Source organism: Rosa chinensis, chromosome 6, assembly GCF_002994745.2.
Source record: "Rosa chinensis cultivar Old Blush chromosome 6, RchiOBHm-V2, whole genome shotgun sequence".
Classification (NCBI taxonomy): domain Eukaryota; kingdom Viridiplantae; phylum Streptophyta; class Magnoliopsida; order Rosales; family Rosaceae; genus Rosa; species Rosa chinensis.
Window position 1 is genome coordinate 49,363,228 of NC_037093.1, and position 23,467 is coordinate 49,386,694.

The following is a 23,467-nucleotide window of genomic DNA, read 5'->3' on the forward strand; positions in this document are numbered from 1 at the left end:
CTCATTTATCTTACGAGCACGAGCCGAACGAGCTAAAATCGAGCTGAATACGAGTCGAACACGAGCTGTATCGAGCCTACTTACAGCCCTACCAGGAAGTCTAGTTTTCATCTCTGTTGGAACTTGCCCAACTTGCCTTTCCAAATTCTTGATGGATTGACCATGCTCTTTGAGTTGAGATCTTGCCTCTTGTATGAAGGATGAGGTATCCTTTTGGAAGGATGCGGTGTTCAGAGCCATCTCCTTCAGTAGTTCTTCCAAGGACTTGCTTGAGGATTGTTGAGGAGGATTTTGTTGATAGACTTGTTGCTTGGCCCCTTGTTGGAATCTAGGTGGTCCATTGTAGACACCACGTTGTCATTACCGCCCCAACAGAAGTTTGGGTGATCCTTCCATCCCAGATTGTACGTGTTTGAGTAAGGGTCATATTTAGGCCTTTGTTGCCCCATATAATTCACCTGTTCCTCAGACATAGCAAACATAGGACATCTATCAGTAGTATGATCAGAATAGGAACAAATAGAGCATACCTGAGGTGTTGCCTTAATGCCATTGCCTAAGGCATTCATTAACATGTCAAGCTTTCTTTCTACAGCCACCATTTGGTTCCTTGAATCAACTTGATACACTCCACGTCCTCTTGTACGTTTATCCCTTATGTAGAATTGTCTATTGTTGTTGGCCAAATCATCAATCAGATTATATGCTTCTTGACCGGTTTTATTCATGAAAGTGCCTCCACACGCAGAATCAACGCTGCCCCTATTAGATATGTCCAACCCATCATAGAAAAATTGGACAAGGTCATTCAGACTGAAGTTGTGATGGGGACGCTTCCTTTGCAACTCTTGAAATTCCTCCCATGCCTCATATAGTGTATCTCCATCCTTTTGAGTGAAGTTTTGAATCTCCCTCCTTAGTCGTTTTGTCAGTTGAGCGGGGAAATATTGTTTCAAAAATTTCTTAACCATTTCATCCCAAGTTGTGATGATACCTGCAGGTAACGAGTACAACCAACGTTTTGCATCATCTTTTAAAGAAAAGGGAAATAGAAGTAACCTGAGTCCTTCCGGTTGGATGTTCTGAATGGTTTGCAGCTTGCAAATATCCAAGAATTCCCTAATGTGAACATTAGGATCCTCAGATGGTGTGCCCAAGTACTTAGGCAACGAGCTCAAGAGCTGCACAGGAATAGAGAAAGCCTGATTGCCCGGTGGTGTGTAAGATATGCATGAGGGGGATTCTGAAGCTGTCGGAACAAAAGCATCCTTCAATGCCATGTCGAGTCTTAATGGTGTGTTCTCCTCCTCCTCCCCTTGTGAGGAAGTAGAACTCACCGTTGTGTCGTCAATTGGCAAACTTGTTCCCTTCGTTTGCTTCCTATTCGACTTGCAAGTGCGTTGTATCTTTGAATCCAAGGGGGTAAGGTTGCCTTGAGCAGTTCTACGAGTAAGCATACACCTGAAAACACAAACAAATAAACACTGAGTAAGAAACTAAAACAAAAATTAAATTAAACAAACTAGTAGAAGCAATTAGAATAAAAGTAATCCCCGGCGACACGGCGCCAAAAATTGATAGCTAAATTTATAAGCTATTGATTTTCCTTATTCTCCTGAAAATATGTCAATTGTAATATAGGAAAATAAGGGTCTCCCGTAGAGGATTAAGTTAAACTAAAAGCTTCAACAAAAGTCACAAAACGTGACTGCAGTTCCTACTGAACAGCAGTTGAAAAATAAACTAAGAATCTAACCAAAACAATCCAGAAAAATATGAACATTTACAGAGACGTACTAGACACACAATTCGTCCAGCACACAAAATTTAGTGATTTTTAGAGTTCGTTAACTATATTAAATAAATACGGGAAAACAGAGAACAGAGCGTAAAACAAAGAAAAGCTGATTTGAGAATGGTTGAGATCAAAATGATGAAACTAGCTAGGGAAGAAGTATCCACCTCTAACAATCACACACAACACACTTTGTCCAATTTACTTCTAATTAACTTAGTTGAAGATGCTCAGATTGGCTCGGTATGCTTGAACACAACCTATTACTCTTTCTTACTTTGTTTGCTAGGCAGGAAGTGCTCTACACCTAGACTATTCCCAAGCAATGCAACCTAAAGGTATGTGTATTAGATTAAACATGCAGAGATCATTGAGTTTGAAAAGAGTTTGAGCAATCACTAGGCATCGCAAATAACTTAGCGCCTCGCTAAACCTAGGGTTTTGTATACTTGCTAGTGAAAACTACCAATTACTTCTCTAGACAATTTGAGGAATCCAACTATTGATCCAGGCATCAAACAATCAAAGTATTAGAACCCTAGCATGCATACTAAGTAGGCCTCCAAAGCACACAAACATAGAAATCATCAATGAGAAATCGGTAAGCAAAACCTCAACTTTATTAATTGGAAAACAAATTGAATGTCAAAGCATGTTATGGATCATGTCTAGGGGCTTCAACTGCCCCCTAACAACTGGAAATTTAGTTACACATGATGGGAATCAAAAACACAAAGGAGTTCATGGAGAAAGAAGACAACAAAAATCAGAAAATTGGAAAATACGAATCGGCGATCGATCTCGGAAATTCCAACGATCGATCGTTTCTGGTGTGGTTTTGCAGTCTTGCTTCTTCTTGAGCTCTGGTGCGTCTCCGCTTCTTCATATCTGAGATGATCTTGTTCTTCAACGTCCAAGGAGAGATTTTATTCAGTTTGTAACTCTTTCCTTCTTTCCTTTTGGGACTCTCACCCCTTGGCTTCAACGGTAATCCCCTTAGTTATGTTCTGATTGATTTAGGATTAATTGACATCATTCTATCCAATAGGAGCAGCCAAGAGAATTAATTGCTGAATATCTTTTTCTTCATGTTGCCTTAAGCTTCCTTGATTCATCAAGAGTCCACAATTCTCCATTATTTGCACATATCTCCTTCCTTTTGCTCTTATTTCTTTCCTTACTTCGGAAAACCTAATAAACATAAAAACAACTAAATTAACCAGAAAATAAGATAAACTAACAAAGTAAATATGAGAATTAACAACATTATTATATTATTATCGCATTATTATGCTCCTATCAATTGTGGAAGCCGACTCCAACACATTAACTGATTGTATTATGGGAAAGGCTACTGTGCCATGACAACTCAAGACGATAATTAAGGATATTATACAGATTGTACAAAGCTTACAAAATATAATATTTAGGCATGTATTTAGAGAAGCTAATTTTGTGGCTAATCATTTGGCTAGTTTGGCATATAAACATCATGAGTTTTTCTATTGGAATCTTCAAATTTACTCACTTGACCTCCTATGCTTTTAACACCTCCCATCAACTTTGCAAGTACTAAATTTACTCACTAAACCTCACTAAAGTTCCTCAAATAACCTCATTCATATAATTTGCAAACAAACTATTATGTTTAAAATAAAAAACTTAGTCATTTCAATGATTTAATTACTCTATAAATCTTAATTACATATCAATTCCTTAATCAGATAACATAAATCTCTTTTTCAGTAAAAGAAAATCAAACACAAGGTATTGAGTTTCAAAAATTAATTTCTAATCAACAAGAAAATAACATGAACTATTATGTGGCTTTTTTTTTCTTTCTGTTTTAGCTGTGCAAAAAAAAAGAAAGATTAATAATTTTTTCTTAATGTTTATTTTATTTTCTCTATTTTATGTATCTCATGATTAATTATTTAAATATTTATTTAGTTTTTAATAATTACTAGCTCATTTTTTGTTTTTAACAAATACAATGGATAGACTTGGATTTAGATCATAATATGATTTATTTTGTTTTCTCTCACCAATATGAGTTCAATACGTATATCATACATTTTTATGTCACATGATCTTAATCATAGTTTTAATTCTTATTAAATATAGATGAATACTTTAATGAGTATGTAGTGAAATTGGAAAATGAAAATAGATAAGGAAAATAATAAAGAATACAGTCTAATGTCATTGAATTGGAAAGTCTAGAGAAAATTAATATAATATTTCTTTGGTATAATTATTGTCCTTAGTAGTCATTTTATAGTAGGTTATATATGTTATTTAATAATTCAAAATAAAGTGAGGTCAAGTGAGCAAATTTGGAGGTCCCAATAGAAAAACTCAAATATCATAGTCCTAGAATTTGGTTTTCTTGTTTGCCCCTTTTCGTGTGTCTAGCGTTCCATTTGGATCAAATAGGAGGGGGTATGGTTAGAGGTTTTTGTTTTGTTGTGTACTGTATTTCTGTCATAAAAAAGAAGAAGATGATGATAATAAATCTCTAATTATTTTTAGTTAAACTTTTTTAGAACAACGCTAAGCCTAGAGTTCTGTGATAGCAGCGGCTTTTGCTTAACCATGCTCAGAGCCATTTCCTGTTAGGTGAGATTGTTGACGTCGACCTTTGGTGGTTAGCAATGATCGACATGTTAGAAAGTAGAGCAGAACTCGTAATGCTATTTCAGGCTAGTGCAGTGGTTTCGGGTCGGACTTTGGTGAAGCAGCGACGACATGATTTCGTGGTAGTTGTGGGTGTCGAAGGGATAGTCTTTGATCTCCCTGATTCTGATCGGCTCAGCATTTTTCTGAAGCAACAGTTTCAGGGGGCGAGGCGGTGAGCTTCTGTTCAACGTACATATGGTGCGACCAACAATCAAGGTAGGATCAGGTTGCTGATATATTTTGGCCGGGTGGTTTAGTCACATGGCAGACTGGGGTGGTCGGCCACTGGATCTAGAGGCTTTGATAGTGGCATAAGAGGCGGTATAAGTCAATGACCTCCTGGGCTATTGGTTTTGGGCCTTTGGTTGTGGGATGTGCGGGTTCAACTTTGTTTGGGCCCATGTGATTGGGTCTGGTTCTCTTGAGAACTGGGCTAGGCAGGAAGGTCGCTTGACACCCTTATCCATTACTTAGTATTTTGAGTTGGTCTGGCCCAAGAGTTTGACCTACTTGGGCAATTTTGGGGCCTTTTATGGTCTTTAAGGGCTAGTTTCAATTCAGATCATGATTCTGGTAGAATTGGTAATTATCTCAAGTTTGACCGGTGTCCTTTAGCGGCTTATGCATAAAGATTTGGTTCATATTTATTTACTAGGAAGCAGCATTTTGTTTCGTAGCACAATTGAGTGTAGGTGGATGGACAGCTAATCAATGATTTAGTCCTAGAAGACAAGAAGTTATTCCTTGTTTATAGGTTTTTTTGAAAAGCGAGCTCAAATAGATTTGTAATTAGTATGCAGTGCTTAGATAGGAACTTGGTTGTTATTCTGCCAATTTTTTTGTCTTTAAAAGTGTTTATATACTTTGGCCTTTTGGCTGTTGATATAATGATGTCAACTTCTATTAAAAAAAATTATTTAAGAAGATTATTATGTTACTTGAACTGTGAACTATGTAGTCACACACAGAAAAAAAAAAAAAAAAAAAAAAAAAAAAAAAAGTCCAAATTACTCTAAATTTCGTACGCCTTTTGAGAGCGAGGAAAGAAATGGTTGGCTTTGTTTGACCTCATCCATAATGCTACAAATGTTAAATTTGCAACACAGAAAATAACTGAGTCAAAATAGAATTACAGTACCAGTAAAAAAGGTAAAACATTAAAAATAAAAAAAATAGAGAGGAGAAGCCATTGCGGTGATTAACTGGGGATCCACCCTAATCCGTCGGTTACAAATTTAATGTGATTTAACTTTCAGTTACGAGAATCTTACTTAAGAAAAAATAAAAATACTATTCGCACACCCATTTTCTCTATTCACACATTCCCTTTATTTTTCCATTACTTTAATACAATTTTTTTTACAAATTACCCTAACTACCCTTTCTTGTAATTATGTTTCTTTTTCTTTTTTCTATTTGGCAAGTCAATCATGAATTAAACATCATTACACAATAAACTAATTTTTGTCTGGTGAATGTCATTGTTGATTTAGGAAAAAAAAAATGATGGGCATGACAAAGTGCAATATATCAAAAATTCTGCAATTAGTGTGGCAAAGTTTAGGGCTCAGATGAAAAATCACGATGTAACTGATATTGAGGATTTAGATATGTCATCATTGCAATACAAAACTGGAGAAATTTTTCAGTGCTACAGTAGAACCATGTGGCAATTTGACGTGGTGTGACGTCCCTATAATAATATGACACCTGTCTTCTTCTTAAAAATACCCCTCAAAACAGAGACATTTCTGGGTTTTCTTCCTTCATAGGCTCCATGGCTCCATGCAACTCTTCCTGAATAAAATTGAAAGTCTAATTATCCCAATTCGTTTTGGCAAAAATTTTATCCTACTTCCAATCGACCATCCAAATAAACAACATGTCTTGAATACAGTTGGTAGACATGAAACCTTGATCAAGGATGCGAAATCTGGACTAACTTTCAGGTGTCTATCTAGATGCATCCATGATAGGAGAAATTAATAAAGATAAATTTGAGAAGCTTTGTCCAACTTCAACTGCGATTGGTTGGGTTTTCATTAATAAGTTTCACTTCTTGATTCCAAAATTCATGAAATTAATCAATCAATAGGATTATAAATTTCAATTTCAAGAACCCAAATTGAATTTGTGAGATTCAATTACTTATTGGAGGCTTTTGAGGACGAGCTCGGTCTCCCGACGACGAACAATGGAGTTATGAGCGAGGAAAGGGAAATGGAGGCGGCCGATTTCACGGTGACTCCTCCGGCGGCTGCATTGGGGGGAATGCTTTGCAACTTCCAATTTCAGAATTGATGGATCTCTTGAAAAGTTACTCAAAGATACAACAAAACTAAGACTTATTATCCTAGGAATTGTTCCACTCGCAGAAAGCCAGAAACTATAATTGATGAATCTGCAACAAGATGAACATGCTTTAGAGCTCAGAAGCCACGGAACGAAGACCCAAAAAGGTCTTTTCTGAAAAAAAAATAAACATAATTGAATTTGTATTATATTTATTGGAAACCAGCTGTCATATTATTATAGGGACGTCACACCATGTCAGATTGCCACGTGGTTCTACTGTAGCACTGAAAAATTTCTCACAAAACTGAAGAAATTTATAAGCATATCACTTAAACTAAAGGAGATCCAAAACCTCTCATATCTGATTAACCAACGTTGATTCAAGATACCAGTCTGATTGACAAAGAATTATGCAGAGTGATGATATGACTAAAGTCAAAATGAAATCAAAGAGTCAATAATTATTAATTTCAAAATTATCAATCAATTCAAGTCAAAACCATGATTAGCAAGCAAGCCATACCAAAATCAAACTAAGACGAACAAAATGCACAAATTTAAAGCTCCCACTCCACCAAATCGTTGAGAAATTGATCTTTTTAGCGGAGAGCGATTAGTTGAAATACACCAAATAATTTTAGTAGAATATTATCAGGAATGAGGGATAGGGGCTCGAATGTTCACTAAACTCATATTTTTCTTTATGTCTCTATCGCAAATCAGATGTAAAATTTTCTCTAAAGATGGGTCTAAGATTACTTCAACTTCAAAGCATCATGTTAGAGAGATAGAATGACTATGCTAAAGAAGTTTTTGATGGAAAGAAAAGAGAAAATTGTAAAGAGTCTTGAAGTTTTTTGTGTCTGCAGGTAAATAAGGGTTTAAGATTTAGAGATGATTGACTGATTGACTTGCCCAAAAAAAAAAAAACAAAACAAAATTGCAAGGGAGATAGTTAAGGGTACTTTGTAAAAAAAAAAAAAAATTAAAATAATAAATAATAGAGAAAATGAGTGTACGGCAGCAGCAGCACCCAAAATAAAAGATGGATTTTATTATAAGCGCCAAGTTCCAAATTGCGCGCGAAAATATTATTATTAATTAAAAAAATCACACAAGTTCCAATAAACACAGACTGAGAGGCACGTGCAACCTAGGAGGATTTCCCGCTGGCTATTTATTAATTTAAATTGAACGCCCTCGAGCGGACGGTCAGGATTTATGGAGCTTTTAGCGTCATCGCAAAACGGCTTTCCTGGAGTGGGGCCCGCCTCCATTTAAAACACAGTTCGTCAGGTGGTTTCTGCATGCGACACGTCGGATTTAAAAGTCAAAAAAGCCCATTCTCGCCTTCTCGTTATTGGAAGTTATTGCGATTTTTTTTATAAAAAAAATTGATCATAAATTTTTAGGCGGTGAGGCTTCCGGGGTAAAATATCAGAAGCAGTCCCATACTTTGTGATTTATGTCCCCTGCGAGCTCTAACCCAGGGAGGTTGGTGCTATTATCTAAATTATCTTTTCTTTTCTCTTCTTTTCTTTTCTTACGTTGTCCTGACTTCCGTTCATTTGCACCAAATCCCACTCTCCCTATATTTAGCAACTTTCCATCTCTCGCTCTCTCTCTCTCTCTCTCTCTCTCTTTACTCTCCCCATATCCCAAGCACATTCCTCTTTCTTTCTCCTGAAACAATAACCATCTACAGGTACTAATCATCTTCAAATCCCCCCCTCCTTGTTTTCCATGCTTTGTTTTTCAAATAAATGCCATTCATTTTTCTTGTTGCGGTTGTAATTTTAATCTGTTGTTCATCTTCTGTTGCGGTTACGAATCATGCATGATGACGTTGCCAAATGTGAAATAGGGAATCATAAACACTTGGTCTCCCTCTCCTGCGTTATTACACTTAATGCTTTAGAAGCTGGTCACATTTTATGTTTTGCTTCCCATTGTTTGTAATTTTCAGGATATTTGTTTTGTTCATGGTATATAGGTTGGAAATTGCATGCAAATAGTGGAGTGCACGTGACGAGGAGATGAGTGTTCTGATTGTTTGAGCATATTGAGTGTTGATGTGATTCGGGTGTTTTAGGAATTGAGGAACAAGCACATTCAAGGAGAAAACCCGATTCAAAATATTTGTGTTATTTGCATTTGGGTGTTTTTGTTAGGTGGTATGTTGTACAAGTTGTGAGACATGGAAATTGGTGAAATTGGGTGAAAGCTATGCTGGTAAGCTGGGTTCTGGCCACATGTAAGCAATGGGGTGATGAAGTGTATTCGATCATTTGGTGCGTGAGCATTTACAAAGATGAGCTTAGTGTTTGAAATGGATGCAAAAGAAGATGCTGAAGGACACGAAGAAGGGGGTTTGTCCCCTATTCAGGTTATATCTGAGGAGGCATGCACAGTGGCAGGAGAAGCCCCCAATAACTTGGCCAGTCCGAATATGCCGCCATTGGCACCGGGGAATGGGCATAGGCGGACCCAAAGTGATGTTTTGACCACCAAACACAGGCGCAGTCATAGCTTTCAGAGATTGAAAAACCAAATGCAGAAGGCTTGGAGATGGGGGACCAATCATGATTCCCGGCTGGCTTTCAATCCTGAGGTTTTGGCAAACCAAAAACGCCAGTGGTATCAGCTTCACTCCAAATCAAAGGTGTTCTTTTCTACAATTTGCATTTAGCCTTTATCCATCATGCTGTTACTAGCTATAGATTCTTTAGTCATGTTTGAAAGGGGATGGCTGTGTGGCTGGCCCCTGTCACTGTTCAATACACTGTTACTTATCCAGAAAGGAAAATCTGAAGAAAGAATCATACTATTTGAGGGATTCATGCTCTTGAGTTATAGCAAGCATAGGGTTTGTTCTTAGTCTATTGTGTAGTCGAGTTAGTTTTGTTTAAGCTATTTTCTTCTTCAGAGGAAAAATCAGTTTCAACCTTTCCTTTTCAGATTTCATTTTCTTAGTTTTATATGTCAAACTTGTCAAAGGGATATATGATATATTAATTGGCTTATCAGACAATGTAGAATCTAATATTGGAAAACCCCCTCCCTCTCGTTACTGCCTGTAATGTTATTCCTTAGAGATCAATTATTTATGAAGTTATTAGCTAAAGTTTATGATGATGCCATTGTAGGGTCATGTAAATTATCAGGAGCCAACTTCACTCTTTGAGCATTTTATAATTGCGGGGCTTCATCCAGATACTAATCTTAAAAATGCCGAGGCAGCATTCATTAAAAGAAAGAGATGGGAGACGGACATGATAAGCTATGGAATTACCGACCTTAAATTACTGCAGCAGAAGGGACCTCCAGCCCCAATATTAGAACCTCAGGTTGAATGCATGACTGCTTATGAAGCTTCCTGCAAACCTCTTTCCTGTTTTGTTTTTGGTGTAAAAATCTATTTTCTATTTTCAACAGTGTATATGAATGAGTGATGGATATGTGGTATTTTCTCAGATTTAGTTGTCAACAATTATGAAATATGTAACGATTATTCTAGTACTCCTGAAAACTAATTTTTGGACCATGTATTTCAATGATTTGTGCTTGTAGATACAAAGTTTTATTTTCTTCAATGGAAAGACATTGTAAGCTAGCATGAAAAAGAAAATAGAGGATGGTTTTATTCATTTCTGAATATTTGCAAGAATTTTACATGCTACGTAAATAGACAGTCCTTTCTTGTCCTCTTCTGGTGGGAGAAGATAATATACCTATTTTTGAAATATTTCTTTTTGGGTTCACAGGTACTTTTTAAATATCCTCCCGGGAAGAGGCTAGCAATGCGTTTGAAAGATTTAGCTTCCTTTTGTTTTCCTGGAGGTGTTAAGGTTTGATATGCCTTTTTCTTTTGATACTATATTCTCCCATTAATCTTATAATCATATAACAGTTGTTATACTGATGTATGCTGTATGATCCCTTGTGTGAATTGCCATGATACAGGCACGATTAATGGAGAAGACTCCATCACTAAGTGACCTTAATCAAATTGTGTATGGACAGGTACGGCATCTCACCAAGATCTATATGTTTCATTTTGAAGTTACACAACTTATTGTCTGTTGGATTGGTACCAGTAACAAGATTGTAGTAGGGTGTGAGCTATTATCAAGTGTGTGTATCATATATAATCATGTCCACATATATATACCTTAAAGACTTTTAGCTTTTCATAGTCTTTCTCCTTTAATTACCCTTATTACTTGATTAAACAAAACCAAGTGAGCGACAAAAGAAAAATACAATGTGCAACAGTTATTCAACGATGGATATGTACAAGCTATAGATTATCTTTCTTTTTGTTTCATTGCGCTCATATACGTCGTTGTTTTAGTGCAGTGTCCATTTAAAACAGTCCAGTATGTGAGTCAGAGTTTAGTGCTCAATTTAAGATGTTTAGCAACCACTCTGTTTCTTGGAAAGTAACAACAACAAGATGTCAAAAGCTTAGATATTTATGGAATAGACACAGATTTATACTAAGCTGACACCCTTTCCATATGCAGTCCACCCTGCATGTTGAGTGGCAATTATACCTGAAAAAACAGAGAAACATACCTGCAGCCCCAACCTGCAATTCCAAACTAATAAGTTGGGGAAAAATATGAGGAGGCCTCTGATATAATGTTAAACAGGCAATATCTTCAAAATCTTAAACTGTTAAGAGAATGAGCTCACAATGTATGACAAATAACTGAGTTAAGATGATCTCGCCAAAACTGAGCCAACAATAGTTTTGAGGGTTGGTTTTTTTTGAAGCTATTTATTTTTATACTAAACAATGTTAGGAAACTGATCTTGAATTGAAATAGGTCCTAATAAGTTTCATCAATCATATATAGCTATGCAAGAGTGTTACTGTTAAGTCATACCCATTTGTAGCTTTGGAAATAGTCTTACCACTTCATGACTATATTTTATCTCATTGGTTGCTGATTAGTTAATTTATTTTCTTTATGATTATGTAACACATAATAACACTCCAATTATTTATATCCTCAACAGGAGCATTTAGGCAAAGATGATTTAGCATTTATCTTTTCACTCAAGGTATTAAGCATTTATCTTTTCTGTTTTGAAGATTTATACTATCTTCTTTGTAGCACATGTGGTTACAGAAAATAACTTTTTGTGCCTTTTGATCAGGTAGCAGACAATGCAACACTTTATGGTATTTGCCTACATGTGTTGGAAATAGTTCAGAGGCCTCCTGCTATCTTAGGCATCACATCACCTCTTCCTCATTCATCTGAAGGACTCTTCCGTTTTTTGGTTTCTGCACCTCGGTGCTACTGTCTGTTATCCAAATATCCTTTTTTTGAGTTACATTACGAGATGTTGAACAGGTAAGAAGTTATCATAACAGTTATATAACTTGTAGTTCTAGTAATTGATTTTTCAACATTGCCGTTTTAAGAAAAACATTTATAAAATTCAAAGCAATGCACCATCTTTTACTTGGATGCAGTATCATTCAACAGGAGCGCCTGAGTCGAATAACACAACTTGCTAATGGAATGAGCCTCAATGACCATGTCCCTTCAATGCCCAAAATAGATGATGAAATGAATAATAATGAGGAGTCCCCTGAGACAGAGTCTTTTGATGATTGGATGAATTCTGCAATCCCTGTTGACAGTGCAATAGCCCGTACAGCTGTTGCTGCAGGAATTACACCTGATGATGAGACTTCAACTTCTTCACTCAAGATATGGGAACCACAGTCCCCGGAAAGTGCTTCTGCTAGTGAGGCTCCAGATTTTATTCAAGTACGCTATTTAGATAAGGATGATAGAAAGGATTCACAATGTTTTGATGACTGTGGTTCCTCAGAAACTTCAGAAAGAATATATGGAAGTCACACAAATGGCCATACTTCACGCGAGAGTCTTGGGAGTTCTGAATCTCTATTTAGGTGGTAAATATACGAGTATCTTACCATCTAATATGTCAGTTTATGCTGAAAATATTATCTAATAGATTATTATCACCTTTTTTCTTTTGTTTTTTTCTTTTTCTTTTCAGAAATTGTCATACTTCTCCAGAAGTTGGGACATCTTTCTCCTCCAGGAATCGCACATTGGAGCGTTTTGGGAGTTCTGAATCTCTATTCAGGTGATTGTTCATTTGTTTCTCATTTTATGCCTAAAACATAAAATAGGAGAACCTTCTTTCTGTACTTTCAGTGTATATATGCTGTTACATGAGATCACATAGTACTTGGAAAATCTTTGCTACTCTGACATATCTCTGAATTCTTCTAGTCTTTGTTGTATCGTACTTAATAGTTCTTATCCTACTTATCATTCAAGAACAACTTCAGTAAACTATTGTTATCTGTGGCAGTCCAGCTAGAAGCATGTCAGAGGATGATGATGATGACCTTTCCTCAACTTGTGAGCAAGATTTTAGCGATGACTTGATAATGGCATGGGCTAGGGTGAGTCTATCAATGTTGTAGATTTTGATGAAATTCATGTTTTAGGTGATATTTTGATTTCCATTTGATGTTTTTTTTCCCTCCATGATAGGAGAATAAAAACGATTTGCTACAGATTGTATGTGGTTTTCATGCTCTTCCTCTTCCCGAACGAGGAAGTGAGTTAGTTTTCCAACCTCTTGAACATCTACAGGCAATCCAGTATAATCGACCTCCAATTGCTGCCCTTGGTTTTGATGAAAAAAATTTAGATTCACCTGAAGATCCGGGGGTATTGTTTGATTGCTCTTTGTTCAACTGTTGTTGGTCCTTTTTTTCTTTTCTTTTTAAATACTCACTCAATAGTTCTCGCTTTGTTAAAGGTTGATGCAAAGTTGGCTGCTGCTGAGGAAGCGCTTTCACTATCACTGTGGACAACTGCTACAATTTGCCGAGTTCTCTCTGTTGAAAGTGTAAGCTCAATTGTTCAGTCGAGTCCAGCTGTGTTAAATCATTTTACTATGTTATATTTTTCTTTCCATGGTAAGCAATATTTATTCTCATCATGTGAGGTAATGGTTTCTTTTTCACCTTCCTATGATCAATAACTTCTGAATGAAGGGTTCACAGGAATGTGCCTAAAGATCTGACTTTGAAAAGATAATCTGATAATAGGAAGCCAATAATAGAATTGATGTGAGCCTTCCTGTAGTTAAGACTCGAGTGTTCTTTTATCTTTTTCAAACTGGAAGAGCAACAAGTATGTTCTCATAGCTCCTAGGATCAGACAGCGAGGTACTTTACAAATAAAATTTCTAAACCTTTTGAGACAATACAACTCTGAAAAAAGTCCATCATCATCATCTAAATATTTAAGTCAGTGTAGTGATAGAATGGTACTGCCACTGACAGTGATGTTCACGCTTCAGTTTAAGACTTTTTGTGATTTACCTCTCAATAACTTGGTAGATAAGGTATTGAGATCCAGAAAATTTGTGGTAAACTTTGTAGCAACTGAACACTTTAACCCTTCACGTTTTACTTAAGACTCTGGGCTGACTTGTATGGTAAGCCTGCACTGAATTTCTCCCAGTTCCCCTCCCCACACCCTAAAGTAGTAAACCTTCTTGTGTACTTTTGTTAATTAGTCAATGGTGCTTTTGCCAGATTTTGGCATTGGTTGCGGGAGTACTACTGGAAAAGCAAGTGATATTAGTATGCCCTAATCTGGTAAGTTTAGTGTTTGTATCGGAACAATATTATTATTTCTGAGGTCAATAATATGCTTTCAATAATATATTTGTTTCTTTCCTTTTGACTAATTTTCAGATTTTTATTATTTGACACTTCAACCATTGCAGGGTGTTCTATCAGCTACAGTGTTATCTCTCATACCCATGATTCGTCCATTTCAATGGCAGAGTTTAATGCTTCCTGTAAGTAGATATTTTCTTACTGATGTATTCAGTGTCAATTTCAAAAATTTTTGATAAGCTAAGTGTAAATATATTCTGAAACCTCTGTGAACTCAGCATAAACTATGGCAGGTTCTTATTTGTAAATAACCGTTTTTGACCTACTAATTTCTCTGTTTGACTTTGCCGTTTCCTTGTACTTATAGCCACAGTTTGGTCTTTGATGATTTTGTTTTGTAAGTGCACTGTTATGTACTTCTGAATCCAGTGTATGTGATTCTCTAAGTTCCTTCAATATTCTTCAGGTTCTACCAGGGAAAATGCTGGATTTTCTTGATGCCCCAGTTCCCTTCATTGTAAGTTTTGTTGCATTGTAATTCTAGTTTATTTTCGCTAAAACCATGCTAGTTAGTTAAGCTTCATTGAAGTTTATTTTTTCGTTGCCCTTCAAAGATCCTTCATAAGATTTACAGATATTCCAATACTGAGAAATTTCTTCTATCTATTGCTTATTAGTTGACTATGCTTCTGTTTTTGCTGGGGTCAATTTTTGCTCTTTGATTAGTTTAGTCACCTTATTGTTCAGTTTTATTTTATTTTTTTATATTATATATATATATATATATATATATATTTTAATTATTGACAATCATGTACTATTAGATTATGCTTCAAACTGTGTAGCGTTCCATGGAACTTATAAATTCTTGGAATTCTATTTTATGCCAAAATGTTATATACACTATGTAATGTTTCTATCGTGTTGCCATATTTTGCATGCAAGGGGAGCTTGCTCGATTCGATTTATGTAACTATGTTTTAACTTATATTTCAGGGAAACTTGTAAGGAAATGATCTCACTGTTTTAATCTAATTATTTTGTCCTTATCATTATGCAGATTGGGATAGAACAAGTTCCTGCAGATCTAAGGAAGAAAACATCAGATCCTGTTGTAGTTAACATGCTCATGGATCAGGTATTTTTATTTTATTATTTATTATCTCTATTAAAGTCTCTCTGCTTACCTTATCAGACTTGGGTAGATTGTCTCTTGCAGAAAATGGTGAAAGGTTTATTTTATATTTTATTTGCTTGCAGCTACTTTGGTGGAATCAGAAGATTTTTGTTGATATATGCTATAAGTTTAAAGTTGTTCAGTGATTTTCTGGACTTTTTCGTTGTATAATAATTGTACTTTATGGTTTATGCAGGTGAAACTGCCTCATCACTTGCCAACATTACCACGATATAGGGATCTTGCCCTTGAACTCGCGCCAATCCATTCTAAACTGTCACTCGAAGGTTCATTTGCTAAAAAGCATCCTGTATATAGGTGCAACGAAGTGCAGGTTTTTACTTTCATACTTGCATGCTTATTGCTTCTGCTCAGGTCTATGCGGGGTTTTACAAATGGAAACTTCATTTCTCATTCAGAGAGACATTGTTGATATTGCAAGTGTCTCAATGAGAGCTAAAGAGTTCTAAGTGAGAGTTTTAAGTTTATCAAATAATCTCTTTGAAATTTTATAAGCAGTTCCAACTTCTAAGGATTTTTTTTTCCCATTGTTTGTGCACAACGAATTTGGATCCTTACCGCTTGTTATGATATGAATATCTTATGTTATTGTGCTAGATGATTTGGGAAGCTGCTGATGTGTAATACATTTGCAGGCTGAAGCTGCAGCCCAGTTTTTGAAAGTCATGAAGAACTACATTGAGTCACTTTGTTTAGAGCTAAGGTCTTACACCATAACAAGTGTACAGTCAAATAATGACAGGGTAGAGAATCTCATTCCAGGGCTTATTATACATACTGCAGAAATCACAGAAATCACAGATGACCTGGCTCATTATACTTCTGTAACATGCAAATTTTCACTGTGTTTCAGGTTTCGTTACTTCTCAAAGATAGCTTCATTGATTCCTTTCCTAGTAAGGACCGGTCATTTATCAAGGTAACTTTCTTTCCAAAGAAGCGTTGATGATTCATTTTCTTTGGTGATTTAATTAAGTTGTAACTGAAGGCCAGTACTTTGTCACCTTTCATTTGTTTTGCAATTTCTGACTTCTGCAGTTGTTGGTAGACACACAAATGTTCACAGTTCTATCCGACTCTCGTCTGTCAAGCTTAGAGAATGGCAGCCTTTAAGTTAAATGCCGACCATCATGTCCAAACCTGTTACAACTTAATGCACCATTTTAAGATTCCAAGTTGCATTTCAACTAGTCATCTCACGCGTAATGGTTTTTATCACTGTCAGCGATGGCGATGACATGTTGGTGGATCATGAGGACAAGTGAAAGGGTAATGGCTTCTGTCCCTGCTGTTCATAACCTCTCAAGGAATCCTGTTAACACAATGATTTGGAGCCCCACATTTGCCATCTGCTAAGAAATCTTGTGGCAAATACTCAATTGCGTTTTGTCAGTCATAGATGCAAATCAATCCACACCAGTCTATTTCATATTTTCGTCTCAGAAATCTTGTAAATGTAAATAGAAAAAATATTGTATCAAGAAACCTTTGTTCATAGTATCAGAGGAAAGATGCACTTTCTCCTAAGTCACATATGTCTTAGCCTCTGATGTTTATTTTTTTTTTTTTGGATATATCCTCTGATGTTTATTTGCCATTGCATGAGATGTGCATTACGATACATTTCCCTGCATTCTATCGCAATACATTTCCCTTTCTTGGCAGAGAACTGAACTAATGGAACAGAGAAAAATGAAACGGATATGGATTAACATCTAATTTAGGCAACACAAGTTGAAGCTAGAATACCTAATTTCAGTCATAAAGTACTACAAAACTTTACTGTCACAAAGTTTTAAAGAAATGTTTTAGACAAACCTGCACCACTTGCTATCACACTTACATTTACATTGTGATGGCGTAATTTTGGAGGACCACATCCATTAATATAGCAAATTCAACGTATCACATTTCATTCTACCAACTACCAAGTATAGTTCTAGCATTTTTCCTTCAAGAGTTGAATCCTCAGTACGACCATTAGTATGGCGCTCACATTGTTTCTGCAGATGCAACGCTGCGGAGCTTTTGGTTTCATCCTTGGTCAAGCAACAGTCACATTCCAGTAATGACTATCATCGGAGCCATAATCAGATCATTTCTCCTCGTCCTCAGAGTCTGATTTCGCAAAAACTGTTTCAGGCTGGGTTTCTGCATAAGCTGGAGCTATGTACTTTGGATCTTTTGCTGCAACATCTGCATACTTCAGTATGGCTTCTCTTGGATCTTCGTCCATCCACGTCTCCTTGATCATACCACCTTGCTGAGATGGGAAACAAACGATGAGAACTGTCTTCATTTCTTCAGTATATTAATTTGAAAAGGAAAGATGACTATTGAATTGGACAAATAGCATACCTTCATTAGGTACTGGGTCAATAAGCTTCCTTTACTTGCACCAACTCTTCCACCAAAGCCTGGTCCTGTCATGGGAAGGTCAGGCTTATGGGATTTAACTGGATCCTTCAATGTTTTCTCTCGCTCACGTTTACGGCTTGGTTGATCTCTAAATAAGGGTAGAGCATGAGGGTTGTGTATGACTGGGTTTGCCACAAAATCATCAACAGATTTTTTCCTAGGGGCACGTGCAACACAGACAAGAGCTCCTCTTTCACTAAGAGTTGGATCATATAGTACATGAGTTCCGCCTTGGCTTTTATCTCCTGATGTTGCAAAGATCTTCAGGGATAAAAGAAGTGTGCTTCTCAATAGATCAACAATGCATGGAAGACTAAAGAAAACGATTGATTAAACAAGGATGTTAGCAATGAGAGTATTACCTGATTCAATTTTGGGTGCCAGGCACATTGCACAACACTACAAGTAGCGGATATCCCAACTTTAGAAACAAGTTCCAGTTTTGCTCGATCAAAGAAGCATAGTAAACCTCCAGTTGTGCTCTCCCTTTCAATTGAGGTTCCAGTCAGAAAGAGTTGCTCATCAGGACTAAATGCGACATTGGTTTGTGCATAGTTATTTGGGAGATCCTGAAACACCTTCAGAGGATCTTTCATCTGACGTAAGTCCCAAACCTGGTACATATTTCAAATGTTAGAAGGTAAATCCACCACAGAGAAAATCCATAGAGGCACCAATTTGTCTGGTAGTGGATGGCAATATACTACACACATTACCTTCAAAGTGCCATCACAGCTTCTTGAGAGTAAGATTCTTCCATCCCTAGAAAACTTAAGCCCAGTAATATCATCTGAATGAGCTTCCTGAACGTGTATGTCCGGCCTACTTCCCCATCCGGGCTTAATGTTCCAAACCTAATAGAACGATTTGAGTTATGTGAGAATAATCCGAGACATAAGAGTATTAATTATTCATCTAGGAAATCAATGCAAACTTCCCTCCAAAAAAAGGAATAGACAAAATGAGGTTATTTAAATAAGAGATATTCAGACAAAACGTACTTGTATAGAACCATCTCCTATACCACCTGCAATCCGTTGTCCTTCATGATCCCAAGTACAAGTGGTGACTGGAACTCTTCCAGGCCTAGCAAGTTTTGGCTTGATTACCTAGTTATAGAAGTATTGCATGATTTAGTCGAAAACTCTTGTTCAGTGAAAACTATTCTCAATACTAAAAGCAAAAAAAGGTCTCCACATTAGAAATCAAATCTGAATAGCAGACAATGATTGTGCATCAACATAAACCACGTCCAAAATCTCAAGAGAACAACACACAATGCAGTGCTGGCAAGGTTATGTGTGATACTTAAAACCCATACATTCCTATGAAATTGTCTTGCAAGTAAAACCCAAAATTTTTGTTTACCTGTTTCTGAGTATTGAAGTTATTAACATCCCAAATGCGCAGTGACCCATCCTCCGATGATGTCAAGATTTCGTCTTTCTTTCTAGGGTGCCACTGTCCACAGGTCAATCCAGTAATATGCCCCTTGGTATTCTTAAGATCACGAATATACATGTCCCCTTTTACAAACTCTCCTAGCGTAAGTCCGTCACGATCATAAATCTGATAATGCAAATGTTTTCACTTTTCAGAAACCTTATAACAAATTCAAATTGCAAAACAAAACACACAACCATCATATAACAAATTGCAAAACCCCTCAACCCCATACAGATAAAAACAAAGCTAGGCAATGCACACAATAACAAGATGAAGCTAATGGGGATTCACCTTTGCCTGAGCTGAGCCGGTGACACACAGAAACCGGTCGCCGGTGGGGCTCCAGCTTATAGTTCTGACCTGATGACCTTCAGACGGCTCCAGCTGCCGGAAAGATTGCAACTTTGCATTCATTCCTTGAAAATCGTACATTCTCACAGAATAGTCATAGCTACCAGATATAACTCTAGAACCAGTGTGATCAATGGCGAGGGCCGAAACCACCTTGGTGTGTCCCTTCAGCACAATCTCATTGCTCACCGGAATCCGGTACTTGTTCTCCTCTTCCGCATCGGAATCCCAATCGTCTCTATTGGACCTCCCCGGCGCCGGCGGTCCAATCATCTCACCATCGTCGTCGCTCTCGGCACTCCCGGGAGGCGGCGGCGGTCCGATGAGGGCATCGCCGTCGTCGTCGGAGGCCGAATCAGGCTGCGGTGGACGAGGCGGTCCGATAAGGGTTGCATCCGAATCGCTAGGGTTAGGGTTAGGGTTGGGGGTTTTGGCGGTACGGAGGGAATTGAGCCAGGTTTTGGAGGAGGAGGAGGAGAGAGAAGGGAGGTCGGCGGAGGAGGGTGGTGGTTGTCGTTGCTGTTGTTGAAGGTTCTGGTTACGACGGGTCGTATTGTGGATGGCTTCGAGAGGGGTTTGAGATTTGGATTGCTTACCGAATGTGAGAGGAAATTCGGCTCTGGCTCCGTCGTAGATCTCCGCTGCGTCGTCCGCCATTTGTTCTCCGCACTGTGATTTTTGTTCTTCGTCGTTGGCCGGAACCAGATTGGGTTATATATGGCGAAGCTCTACCGCCATGGAAGTTTGAACATGAGCTATTGAGATAAACAACTGGTTCGGGGTAGTCCATCCCAGCAGGCCCAACTACAACTGAGCCCAATTATTGTGTTTGGACCCGAAATAAGACGTGAATTTAACAGGTGGTCTCGGGTCAACCCGTCAACTTTCAAATGACACAATCTTCTATTTACTTTAGAAGGGTGAAATTTGCACCCCTCAATTTACAAACCACACTCCATTTTATTTTTTTAATAATATTTCTTATCATCTCTTTTTCCACTTCCTAAAACACCCTCAAAGTCTCTATCTCTCCTCCCCCCTCTCTCTTCCAGACCACCACCAAGGTCCCTGTTCTTCTTCCCACTGTCCGCCAAGTCCTCAACATCCACTGCTGAAACCGCCGTCAAGGCCGCCGCTGCCGCACCAAAATCGAAGGCAAAGGCGAAGCCCAAGAACCTTTTCTTCAAAGCAAAGCAAAACCGAATCATAATTTGGGTCCATTGATTACCATATCAAGATCATGAAGAACCACACAACCAAGCGCTTACATACATATTCTGTGATCGATTCGTTAGGTAATCTTTTTCGCAAAATTAAAGCCGTTTAAGCCATAATTCGGTGAAACTCATTAAAATCAAGCACCCCATTTCCATAAGTATCATAAACTTGGATCATAGTCGCACACTCATCATAGGACTTGGTGTCTCCGAGTAAGCAGACGCCGACGCGATCAAGCCCAAGAGAAACGTCAATAGGAATGTTGGCATTCTGAAGCCGATCTTCGCCAAGGACTCCGCCGCCACCGCCATTATCAACCTCCACCACCTCGCCACCTCACAATAACCTCTCATTGACCGTGAAAACCTTAAGTCCGAGCATTCTCATCATCATCTTCGTCGTCACCATCGTCGCCTCATTCTCCCTTTGCCGAATCCGCCGCCGCCTCGCTCCCGGTCTTTGCCTTCTCCACCATCAAGCACCGCCGAGCCTCCTCCACTGCCGTCGTCGCTTCCGACCTCGAAGTTCGAGCAGGACGATCAGCTCCGGCTACTCCCTCTCTGCTGTCACGTAAGCCTTCCCACGTATCATGCATCGACACGTGGCTCCACTCCCAGCAGACCTGCCCGCTCTGCCGGTCCCCGATTTCCTCGTCCGACTCCGAGCTCATGAAGATCGGGAAGAAGAGAGAGAGAGAGAGAGAGGACCTTGGTGGTGATCTGGAAGAGAAAGGGGGAGAGAGAGACTTTGAGGGTGTTTTAGGAAGTTGGAAAAGAGATGATAAGAAATATTATTAAAAAAATAAAATGGGGTGTGGTTTGTAAATTTGGGGGTGCAAATTTCACCCCCCTTACTTTAGCGTGTTTGGACTTTGGAGGAGGGAAAGATGATGGAATTTTTCTTTTGCGTTTTTTTTTTTGGCAAAAGAAAAATGTATTAAGTGAAAGAGAGAACAAATATCATCAGGGGAAGACATGAGACCAAAACCTCGTATAAGGAATAAAAAAGCAACAAGCATTACCAAACTATGGATATGGTTGAAGATAAACCAAAGTCCAAAGAACCAAAGTTGAGACGCATCATGTGTGTTCTATTGCGCGTCGTGTACCTTGAACTCATTTGACATTGTTTTGCTTGAATTCTTTGTGTTCAGGCTTTGGAAGAGTGCGAAGAAGATTCTCATCTAAAGCTGCTTCACCCTCATCAAACCAAGTTTCATAATTAATCTCAGATTAAGCATAAAGTGTATGACCAAGAGGTACGGTTCTTCTTTTTCCAAATCACCCCAACAAATCTTTGGAACATTATGTTCTACTCAGTGTCAACCAAAGTGTTTAAGCAGAGTCCAACTATCTCTTGTTCATTTGCAACAATGGGCTCATCTTGTTGCACTTGAGTAAGGATCTTAAAGTTGTTACTAGTCGAAACATTGTCATTACATGTAGATCTTGTTGGAGCCATGCTATCCTCACGCATTTTCTTTATTAATTTTTGGGTTAAATACTGTTTACTCCTTGAACTTTTACCCAAAAAATATTTCAGTCCCTGTCCTTCTAATTTCACACGTTTACTCCCTATACTCTCAATTTTGAATCAATAGGTCAATTCCGTTACCCTCCCTCCAAAACTTCCGTTAAATAGCTGACGTGACAGTATTTTTGTGGTAAAATGACTATTATACCCTTATTTACTTTTTTTTTTTTAAATTTATTATTGTATTTTTTTTTCCTTCTGTTTTCTTATTCTTCTTCCAACTCTCTCAACATTCAACCTCTCATATCCGACTCACCATCCAAATTCACTAAGCCTCGCCTAAATTCAAGGAAGAAGCTCTATCTGTTTCTTCAAACCATGGATGGCCGGCCATCAAAGAACTGGCTATCGTTTTTCAGTCGAGAATTTCAGCTCTCCTGCTTGCTATGCTCTCCACCATGGCCGCAATTTACATCACCGATTGGTGAGTTTGGTTTTTTATGAATGTTGGGGTGCTAAGGAAAATGCCTCATGATCTCCACATCACGTCTTACATCCTCGCTATCCACATCAGTCTAAGTTGACTTTGAAATCCATTTGCTGGAGAATTTCTCACCTGATGACAAATCTATGCAGAAATAGGTGATTCCAAATTCTCCATGGCCGAGCTCCCTACCCAGATCATATTGGGCCAAAATATCTTTCCCCATCAGGTTTTTCAAAACGCACAGCTTTCCCCACCCTCATTGCCATTAACAACACTGAAACCAGTAGCAAATAAAGCAAACCCAGAACTCAAATCAAGCTACACAAACAGAATATAACCCGAAAATAACTCCTCAGTACCAAGTAATGTTCTGGGCCGATAAAGTGTTGAACTTGGGCATCTGGGTCTTCTTCT

General features: G+C 37.9%; 3 protein-coding genes across 5 annotated transcripts; 1 reads left to right on the top strand and 2 right to left on the bottom strand.

Annotated features, from left to right (window-relative positions):
• Positions 1 to 245: 245 nt before the first annotated feature.
• Positions 246 to 1,280, bottom strand: LOC112171492. The gene has a single exon (XM_024308672.1). The coding sequence runs from the start codon at positions 1,278 to 1,280 to the stop codon at positions 246 to 248; it is 1,035 nt and encodes a 344-aa protein (XP_024164440.1).
• Positions 1,281 to 8,313: 7,033 nt separating this feature from the next.
• LOC112172519 lies at positions 8,314 to 17,211 on the top strand. Of its 2 annotated transcripts, none has more exons than XM_040508116.1 (20): positions 8,314 to 8,474; positions 8,763 to 9,431; positions 9,916 to 10,116; positions 10,534 to 10,617; positions 10,733 to 10,792; positions 11,795 to 11,839; positions 11,936 to 12,135; positions 12,258 to 12,704; positions 12,815 to 12,904; positions 13,136 to 13,229; positions 13,321 to 13,500; positions 13,592 to 13,681; positions 14,376 to 14,438; positions 14,570 to 14,644; positions 14,929 to 14,979; positions 15,523 to 15,600; positions 15,836 to 15,973; positions 16,296 to 16,403; positions 16,514 to 16,579; positions 16,699 to 17,211. In XM_040508116.1, exons 2-20 carry the CDS (start codon positions 9,081 to 9,083, stop codon positions 16,771 to 16,773), a joined length of 2,496 nt encoding a protein of 831 aa, XP_040364050.1. In that variant the 5' UTR covers positions 8,314 to 8,474; positions 8,763 to 9,080; the 3' UTR covers positions 16,774 to 17,211. The 2 variants fall into 2 exon arrangements, with proteins under 2 accessions (XP_040364050.1, XP_040364051.1); XM_040508117.1 differs by having other exon boundaries at positions 16,886 to 17,211.
• Positions 17,212 to 17,394: 183 nt separating this feature from the next.
• LOC112172520 (WD repeat-containing protein 70) lies at positions 17,395 to 20,652 on the bottom strand. 2 transcript variants are annotated; one of them, XM_024309901.2, is made up of 7 exons: positions 19,816 to 20,647; positions 19,447 to 19,647; positions 19,080 to 19,187; positions 18,795 to 18,932; positions 18,441 to 18,692; positions 18,019 to 18,339; positions 17,395 to 17,923 (listed from the first exon to the last, which is right to left on the bottom strand). In XM_024309901.2, exons 1-7 carry the CDS (start codon positions 20,530 to 20,532, stop codon positions 17,756 to 17,758), a joined length of 1,905 nt encoding a protein of 634 aa, XP_024165669.1. In that variant the 5' UTR covers positions 20,533 to 20,647; the 3' UTR covers positions 17,395 to 17,755. The 2 variants fall into 2 exon arrangements, 1 of the variants encoding a protein (XP_024165669.1); XR_002925306.2 differs by having other exon boundaries at positions 17,782 to 17,923; positions 18,019 to 18,323; positions 19,816 to 20,652.
• Between the last annotated feature and the right edge of the window lie 2,815 nt (positions 20,653 to 23,467).

Bases quoted from the DNA above. Each gene is read 5' to 3' on its own strand.
- LOC112171492 (XM_024308672.1), bottom strand. From the start codon at position 1,280: ATGGCATTGAAGGATGCTTTTGTTCCGACAGCTTCAGAATCCCCCTCA.
- LOC112172519 (XM_040508116.1), top strand. From the start codon at position 9,081: ATGAGCTTAGTGTTTGAAATGGATGCAAAAGAAGATGCTGAAGGACAC. The intron at 12,905-13,135 runs GTGATTGTTCAT...TATCTGTGGCAG, and splicing joins AGTTCTGAATCTCTATTCAG to TCCAGCTAGAAGCATGTCAG. The intron at 14,439-14,569 runs GTAAGTTTAGTG...CAACCATTGCAG, and splicing joins TATTAGTATGCCCTAATCTG to GGTGTTCTATCAGCTACAGT.
- LOC112172520 (XM_024309901.2), bottom strand. From the start codon at position 20,532: ATGGCGGACGACGCAGCGGAGATCTACGACGGAGCCAGAGCCGAATTT. The intron at 19,188-19,446 runs GTAAACAAAAAT...TTCTATAACTAG, and splicing joins ACTTCAATACTCAGAAACAG to GTAATCAAGCCAAAACTTGC. The intron at 17,924-18,018 runs GTATGCTATTTG...TTCCCATCTCAG, and splicing joins TGACCCAGTACCTAATGAAG to CAAGGTGGTATGATCAAGGA.